The sequence below is a fragment of the Nylanderia fulva genome, unplaced genomic scaffold (assembly GCF_048542155.1).
Source record: "Nylanderia fulva isolate GAGA-0341 unplaced genomic scaffold, ASM4854215v1 Scaffold6, whole genome shotgun sequence".
Classification (NCBI taxonomy): domain Eukaryota; kingdom Metazoa; phylum Arthropoda; class Insecta; order Hymenoptera; family Formicidae; genus Nylanderia; species Nylanderia fulva.
This window is the reverse complement of record NW_028190698.1, coordinates 1,019,394-1,027,886: the sequence shown is the minus strand read 5'-3', so window position 1 is coordinate 1,027,886 and position 8,493 is coordinate 1,019,394. Positions and strand designations below refer to the sequence as shown.

The following is an 8,493-nucleotide window of genomic DNA, read 5'->3' as shown; positions in this document are numbered from 1 at the left end:
TTTTGGAAATGAAATAACAGTGTGTTCTTTTTAAATACACTTGCGTTCTTGGAAAAATAAAGTAACGTTTGATTGGGTATCAGTTAGGAAAATTGTGAGAACTTAGAAAATTCCCTATTTTTTAGCCAATTGCGTAACACGTGTTTATTTGCGTTTATATTTCTATCTCTAATCTTTTTGCCACATGCGGTTATCCTTGTACATAAATTTGTCATATATGCTTTACGAAGGATTGCCCCGATTGCCCGGCTTTTTATGCAGGCAGAAGCGAGTTTGATTTTGCGTAGGTTAGTTCACGATGATCTAACGTGACATACTTTGCCCGATTTATCTCTCGTTTGTTTTTATCACGTCGATTTGATTGGCTATCTGTCTTTTGTCTAACAGATTTTATTTATCAAATTGACAATCGGGAGCAAGCAAAGTTTGTAATTATTGTAACAAATAATGCATCACGTAAAATTATGAAGTGCTACGAGGTAACTGGTTTTCGTATATTTGATATAATTTTGGGAAACAGAGTGATTCATACAATTAAACTAAAATAGATGTAATCTATAAATACGTAAAAAATATATATATAATGTGTATATTTAACAGAATCCTGATTGTGTGCCTTTGGAGGAACTGCAATTAAATATTAAAAATGATGGTGTGATTGTTGTAATAAATGCATTGGTATGTTAATTTTTACACTGTAACAATATTTAAAAAATTGTATTATAAGTGCTTGATAATGAGTCTTATAATGCACATCCATATATATATATATATATATATATAGTAAATAATTTTATATATTATTAAACATTAAATTCTTTAGAATGCAAGATGGGCAGATGATCGTTATTTTTTACGTTACAAAGTGCCAGAAATATACAATGATGATGGATCAGAAATTATGGGTGCTAGAGAATATTGGATAGAAGTTATGAGTTACATCATTGAAGATTTAAAGTGGTTGCTTGATCTTCCATTTTATCGGTATGATATATAGTACTTATGTAATATTTTTATAATATTAATACATATACAATTATTATGAATTTTCTTTTTCTTTAGATTTTGGTCCAACATTGTATACAATACTTCTATTATTGATTCATTAGTATCTTTTTTACAAGAGGCACCACCTTTTTATGCCTTAGAAAATTTTCCTAATGAGCCAGGAATGTTTGAAGCATTAGAGAAACTTCGTTACAATGTACTTATGGTTTTTGCACGTCTTGCTACAAACAAAGAAAGTTCGACAGAATACATGAGCCGTCTATTTCTTGGAAATTTATTATATGACAATTACATATTCACAATACCAATTATATTTGATTTATGTCAGCTGTATGGTAGAGAAAATACTAAAGTAATAGAAAAAATCATATTTAGCATATTTACTCTACAACCTATGTACAATGATGATCTTAAAAAATCTGTGACATGTCTCATAAAGGTAATGTATGATTTTTAATATTTTAGAAAAGTATTAGTAGTTCAAAAATCTATTAATGTTTTGTGTCACATTTTGATTATTGGTAATTATGTCAGAATTGTTACTTTCATAAATATATATATATATATAAGCAGATATAATTTTTAGAAATTTTTTAAAGAAATATATATGTATATGATATCAGTAATTGTTGTTTGACTAAAAGTTGCATAAAAATGTATAATATAGATTATAAAATTATAGATTTATTTTTACATTTAATTCTTTTTATTAATGTAGGCTTTTGAAAATGTCGAACGAAGATTTGAAGATTGTCTAGACCATGCAACTGAAGCAGTGGTACTTGCAGAGAGGGCAAATGATTCCATAGAGATGACATTATATAATTTAGAGGATTTGATATTATACATTTTAGATGTGTCATCAACTCTGAGTATATTATTAAAAAGTTACCCTCCAGTAACTGCCACATTTCACAGAGATGACTTTATAAACAAGTATAAATAAGTTTTACTTTATTACATTTAACTAAATAGAATATAGATTTTATTTCAATTTGTTTAGAAATGTACTTGTATCTTTTACTTTATTTTATTTAATCAATCTTGTTAATAATTAAGAATTTTTACCAAGTTTATTCTCTACTACATTTATACATATACATTTTGTTCAAATATTATATATTATTACTATGTTATATTTCAGAATAATTTCATTTTATGGTAATACAATACCTGAAATATATAAAAAATTAGACAAGTTAGCATACAATGACGAAAATATGCCAAAGTACATCGAATTGAAGCACCGTCTTGATGTAACTAGAGTGGAAATGTTAAGCCTTTATAGAATTATTGTCTATGAACCTATATTGAATATTCAGGAAAACATGTAAGCAGGGGAAAATGTCGTTTTTAAATACGTAAATAATTACAGATATGATTTAGTTGCTAATGATGTTATTTCTATCTTCTCTCGGAACAGGATAATGGAAAGTGAGATAAGAAATTGTATAGATGAATATTTAAATTTATTGATGAATGCTATTTCCGAAAAAGAATTCATTATCGATTATCATGAATTTTATCCAATTAATACTGATCTTGAAACTATTTCCTCACTCCACCCTGAAATGTATCCTTTTTAAAGACATTATTAAATATTTACATAATTAATATAATATTACAATAATATAAGAAAAATTTGTATGTTATTCTAGTATTCTTTACATCATATAGTATTCTTTGCTGACAGTGATACAATAAAATGTGAATATATCTTACAATCATTATATGCATCGACTGGAGATACTAAAACAGTGGTTAATTTATCTCATAATAATGCAAATGTAAATCTTTAAACATACAGATAATATTTTAAAATGTGTAAAAGTCCTATTACATTATTATGTATGTAGGTAGCTGTTGCTGGTTCTAGCACTGTTCAAAGCAGTCAACGGGAAGAACATTGCAATAATGTGAATTACATTAATAATGAGATAGAATCTACTTCAGAAGATCCTGACAAATTGATGTCTCTCATCTCAAATGTGAGAGAAATTTTATGTGATTGTGGTCCAGGTTTCATACAGGTAAAAATGTTGTATGTTTATATTTGATTAATTTAATTTAATAAATTGAAGAATACAAATTATGTGTAGTATTTGTATAAATTTATGTGGTGTCTTAAAACTTACAGCAATGCTTAAAATACTACAATTATGATGTTGCATCTGTGGTAAATGCAGTTATAGAAAATAATTTACCATCTAATTTAAAAGAAATAGATAAGACATTACCATATATACCACCAGATCCAATGGTAATTAATAAAATAAATTTTATGCTGTAACAATATATTTTGTATAAAGCAGGAAAAATTAATTTACATTATATATTTTTAGGAAGCATCAGCTGCTGTAGATGCAGCGATTGGTATTCAAAGGTTAAATATTTTCGATAATGATGAATTTGATGTTATGACAAAAGATATTATAGACACGTCGAAGATTTATATGGGAAAAAAGTAAGTTATTAAATTTTTCGTAACAAAACTTATATCGAAGAGTTTTTTTGTATTATGCGACTCTATTAAATGCAGTATAATCTTCTATTCTGGAATAATTGTTCTGTTCTGTAAATTGAAATAATTATATAATGATAATCATGAGAATGAGTAAAAAGAATCAAGTATAAACATACTAAAAAGAATTAATATAAACATACAAAACTGTTTCAAATGTTTTTACCTTGTATATATATCGTTAGAATAATTGAAAGAACAAGATGAGGATCACGAACAAAAATTCCAGAATAGATGGACAATTTGATCCTGATATAATTTGAAAATAAAATAGTTATATCATCCATCTTTTTTTTTGTTAGACAAGAAAAATATAAAAATGCAAATGAAATGTTAAACGATAAATCTGAAATCAAAAAATCCCGGGAAATTTATGAGAAGTACAGTATTGTTGATGATTATGATGATGAATATGATGATACATATGACAGCCATAACATTCGTGGCAATGTGCCGGATGATTCTACAGAAATAGATGCCAGACCATTTACTATGCCAAGGGTTAGTTTGAGTATATTATTTTTACCTTCAATCTACAATCGCTATATAAATTTTGCCTTTTATGTAATTTTTTTTTATATTTAGGTACTTCGTGCACGTGATAAAAATAATGTTAGTTCCGAAGATGAAAATGAAGTTGAAGATGAGAAGCCAGTGCAGAATGACCAGTTTGTACAGAATCCAGTGGAATCACGTGCTAAAGCTGAACAGCAAAGACAATTGGCAAGAGATGGCAAAAATACGCGTGATGTAGTTGGTATGTTGCAAATTGATTTATATAATTTATTTAATCTGCTTGTGTAAATTCATAAATTAAAAAACTTTCGGGGCTACCTTAGATGCAAAAAAATTTGTATTATTGAGTATACACTTATATCTTTAATTTTTTATTTAAGGCAACTCCAAAGGCCAAGGGCAAAATAAAGATGTGACTAATAGACATAAGAAAAATGTATACAAAGGTACGCAGAGTTACAATCGTCGCATGGGTTCTCAATATAAAAAAAGACAAGGAATGGTTCCATCTTAGAAAAGGGCGTATTTTTAACGTGAAAAGTCTACAATGTACATACTGCCAAGCACAATGAATATATTTATATAATTATTTAACACAGCATTCCACAAAATACAAAAAACATTCTTTTAACAATGCTTACCACAATCATTTGTCTATTTGGTATTGTTATTCTTAACAAAGAACTTTAACAAATGAATATATATTTTTATTTTAAAATAATCTTGTCTTATAAATATATATATTTAAAGTTGTATGGTATAAGAAATATTTCTGGAGAAAAGAGTTACATTCATTTAATGGTCCTTTACTATAGTTAATGCCCTCAACCTATTTAATTCAGTGCTTACAACTTGCTGATATTCCTCATCAGTTACTGTTGAACTCAATGCAAATTCGGAAGAATATCGAACAGGCATCAATTGAGTGTATAATTGCGTTGTATGACCATAATAATTTAATTGTATCATAATCACAGCGTGAATACTCGGATTGATGTATTCTAATCTTTTCTCGAGAAACGCCGGTAACTCTGTAAGCAATTGAGTGTGTACAGTCTTCAATTCTTTAGAGGCTGCTTCTTCTGCTCTGCGTTCTCTTTCCAGTTTTGCAATATGACTCGCAGTTCTATCTTTCTTCTCTTGCAACTTCTTCACACGATTATGCAAGTATTTCCATGTAGTTACAAGATCTTCGCGTTTTGTTAACGCCGCAGCAATAGTAACAAATTCATTTCTAAACTTTTTCAGAGGTTCTATGAAAGTCTTATGGCACAAACTAGTCATTTCTTGAACGTTTTTTCCCACCTAATGATTTAAAAATATAGTATGAGTTATATTTTCTTGAGATTATTAAGAATATCACTAAATGTTAACTTACTTGTGCAGCAACAGAAAAGTACTCCTCCACTATTTTTCTATATTCATCGTTATTCTGTGCTAATCCACAACTGATGAGATTCATGCTTAATCGTTGGTCTGCTCTATCCAAATTTGCCAAAGCTCCTATATATTTCTTCATCTCCTTAGTTAGTTTTCTTATTGTGCTTTCGATACTTGAAACAGAACACAAATATATTGTACTACTTTAAAATTTTTTTGAAGATATTCATGCCGAATCCAATATACAAGTAGACATATATGAAAACAGAAATTAATTGCGTCGCAATTGCAAATTGTCATGGAAAGTAGTTTGTGTTGTGTAAATACAAATAATTGTTCTATACAATTATATCAATTTTCATTAAAAATACATACTAGATGAGTCTTTGAACAACGAGATCTAATTCTTGATCTTCCACATGGGATAAAAGTGGTGGTGCAAAAGTTGGCCTCTGAGTTAGATAGTTTTTCTTTAAAGGATTCCTATTAGGGCGTAAAACATAATAAATATATTGTATAAGTTTCCAATCTAACATATATATGTACATATAAAAAAAACATTTAAATTATTTTACAAATTTATTAGTTTACTCACCACGTCATATTTAATGCCAATTACCAATAAGTGTTATAAGAATTGTTTACGTCACATAATAATAATTGTGAAACCGAATAAAAACAAATTTATAAAAAACGTTATTGTTGTTATCGTTAATTTTCATCTGTATATTTTAATTGTCATAAGCAATTCGCAACAGGCGATATTTAATATATTTGTATGTATGTATTCTCTTTCTCTTCTATTCGCGCCTGCGCGTTGACGTTCTCAGAGCATCAGCTGATTAGATCAGTCAGTGGTGGTGATATATATTATATATATATATATCGGTAATCACAGTGGCATCATCGAAATTAGAATTTTAGTTGTCAGTTAGTATACAGTGCGAAAAATATTGAAAGATTGCGTAGAAAATATAAAAATTTAAGTACCAAAGTACCAAGATGTTTCCGGCTTACGCACATTTGTCAGCTTACGACAGACACAAGAAACTCATAAACGATTATATGACACTTTATGGAAAATCTACGTCGTTATTGAAACGGGATACGTAAGTTAAATTTTTCATTTTATTATTTAAATGGAAGCTTTTATATTTTATATTATTAGAAAAACATATTTTACTGCTTATACATCTTAGATTATTTTTAATCTGCTTAATTCCACTTTTAAAATTATTTTGATACAAATATACTTATTTCTTTTTTTTCGATTCGAAGATTAAATATATTAAAAAGAACATTTTTAAAAATGACTGGCCAATTGTTGCCAGTTTATTTTACTGATAACGTACACATCATTATACACTATAAAGCTAGGAAACTTGATCATCTTGTACCTTTATTTGCAATCATGTTGAATTGTTCAACTTTTACTTTACTTATTTATATTGTTTACAATGTTTATTCTTTTAGGCTTTTGAAATTTGCTTTATATTAATGTTGACTTTTATTTCAATTATATTCCTTCCACTTATTTTCAATTATCACACAGTTCTCTTTTCCATTTCACACATTATACATCAAAATTTTTTGTTATATTTTATTATAAAAATTTAGTCCTCTTTTTCTATCTATTCTTTATATTTCTTTATTCCAAATTGCTGCAATTTTTCATGTTGCTCATAATTTTATTTAATTCTACTTCTTTTTACTTGCTTTATTCATTTTATTTGAATTAATTAGCTAAGTACTTGGGCTATTTTCATTGACTTCTATATGCATTGACAGATTATTTTTGTTAGTATTGCAGTTAGATATTATATCAGCATGCTAGCAATAGTCTCGCCTTTTATTGTAAATGTATAAAAGCATATTATTGCCAAATGATCATCTGCTATGGATTACTTTGAACAATAAAGAAAGATTATTATAATACATCTAAACACGTACATTACACAGACTGTAATTTCTTAACAGCACAGCTTTGATAAATATCTACGACATTTCCTTGCGACAGATTTATTACTAAGTAAAAGTTGTAACTGCATAAACTTTGTAACAAGCAGCTCTTGAAGTTTCGACCTGTTTTGAGGTCTCGGGACAAAACTGACTATGATGTTATCAGAGAGAATCACAAGTTTCTCTGGGACCAGGAAAAGGATATTCCAGACACATGGGGTGCAAAATTAGCTAAAAAATATTATGATAAATTATTCAAGGAATATTGCATATGCGATCTCACATATTACAAACATAATAAGGTATGAGACACATATCTCTTCATATTTTACTTTATTATCTTGCGCATATGAGTATGCATTTTGATTAGATTACAAAAATTATTTTCATTATTATTTGTGCAATATTTAGGTCGCTATGAGATGGAGAACTGAGAAGGAAGTAATAACTGGAAAAGGACAATTTGAATGTGGTAGTAAAACGTGCAATAACAAGGAAGATTTGCGTTCCTGGGAACTTAATTTTGGCTATGTAGAACATGGTGAAAAAAAGAACGCTTTAGTAAAATTAAGTATGTTATTAAATTAAAAATAGTTGTACGTTGGGATAAGGGACTTGTATAAAATAATGACTTGTTTTTACATTAAGGGCTTTGTCCAGAATGTTCGATAAAACTTAATTATGGATCTCAAAAACGTGAGGTGAAAAGGAAAAAATCTTTGAAACGTTTGGGTACAAATCTAGAAAGTAGTAGTGCTACGTCTGTTACACCCGATAATCGAGAATCGGAGCATAAAGCAGAGACAGATCCTAGTTCAGTTGAAGCACAAAATAATACCGAAAACACTGATACTGATGAATCAAATATTTGGAAAGAAAAGCCAACAGAAGACATGGAAAAGACGAGAGAAAAAGAATTTGAAAAGTATTTGGAAGATTTGTTCATGTGAATATAAGGTTTTTTAATTATGTGATTTTATTGTAAATGAATATCGAGGAAAAGTTTGTTAGATTTGCGATTTCTTGCTTGTATGTATAGCTATCAGCAACATAAATATATTATCATTAATTGTAAAATTGTTATAATAAAATATTTTATATGAAGGATA

The 8,493-nt window shown here is 28.0% G+C and overlaps 3 protein-coding genes across 3 annotated transcripts; 2 read left to right on the top strand and 1 right to left on the bottom strand.

The window, feature by feature from the left end:
* Positions 1–213: 213 nt before the first annotated feature.
* LOC114939618 (activating signal cointegrator 1 complex subunit 2) lies at positions 214–4,639 on the top strand. The gene is made up of 15 exons (XM_029313986.2): positions 214–287; positions 388–479; positions 601–678; positions 824–984; positions 1,063–1,447; positions 1,727–1,944; positions 2,153–2,338; positions 2,432–2,581; positions 2,702–2,795; positions 2,865–3,038; positions 3,146–3,268; positions 3,351–3,472; positions 3,832–4,030; positions 4,115–4,286; positions 4,426–4,639. Exons 2-15 carry the CDS (start codon positions 465–467, stop codon positions 4,557–4,559), a joined length of 2,211 nt encoding a protein of 736 aa, XP_029169819.1. The 5' UTR covers positions 214–287; positions 388–464; the 3' UTR covers positions 4,560–4,639.
* On the bottom strand, positions 4,401–6,264 carry LOC114939656 (bridging integrator 3). The gene is made up of 4 exons (XM_029314026.2): positions 6,021–6,264; positions 5,801–5,908; positions 5,424–5,598; positions 4,401–5,350 (listed from the first exon to the last, which is right to left on the bottom strand). Exons 1-4 carry the CDS (start codon positions 6,026–6,028, stop codon positions 4,841–4,843), a joined length of 801 nt encoding a protein of 266 aa, XP_029169859.1. The 5' UTR covers positions 6,029–6,264; the 3' UTR covers positions 4,401–4,840.
* On the top strand, positions 6,255–8,493 carry LOC114939662 (protein FRA10AC1 homolog). Its single transcript, XM_029314031.2, has 4 exons — positions 6,255–6,534; positions 7,518–7,686; positions 7,796–7,955; positions 8,033–8,493. Exons 1-4 carry the CDS (start codon positions 6,428–6,430, stop codon positions 8,332–8,334), a joined length of 738 nt encoding a protein of 245 aa, XP_029169864.1. The 5' UTR covers positions 6,255–6,427; the 3' UTR covers positions 8,335–8,493.

Coding starts and splice junctions, on each gene's coding strand:
- LOC114939618 (XM_029313986.2), top strand. Junction 679..823: donor TTGTTGTAATAAATGCATTG/GTATGTTAATTT, acceptor TAAATTCTTTAG/AATGCAAGATGGGCAGATGA. Junction 1,945..2,152: donor AGAGATGACTTTATAAACAA/GTATAAATAAGT, acceptor GTTATATTTCAG/AATAATTTCATTTTATGGTA.
- LOC114939656 (XM_029314026.2), bottom strand. Junction 5,599..5,800: donor GTTGTTCAAAGACTCATCTA/GTATGTATTTTT, acceptor TTCTGTTTCAAG/TATCGAAAGCACAATAAGAA. Junction 5,351..5,423: donor ACTTTTCTGTTGCTGCACAA/GTAAGTTAACAT, acceptor TTAAATCATTAG/GTGGGAAAAAACGTTCAAGA.
- LOC114939662 (XM_029314031.2), top strand. CDS start 6,428: ATGTTTCCGGCTTACGCACATTTGTCAGCTTACGACAGACACAAGAAA. Junction 6,535..7,517: donor TCGTTATTGAAACGGGATAC/GTAAGTTAAATT, acceptor ACCTGTTTTGAG/GTCTCGGGACAAAACTGACT. Junction 7,687..7,795: donor CATATTACAAACATAATAAG/GTATGAGACACA, acceptor TGCAATATTTAG/GTCGCTATGAGATGGAGAAC.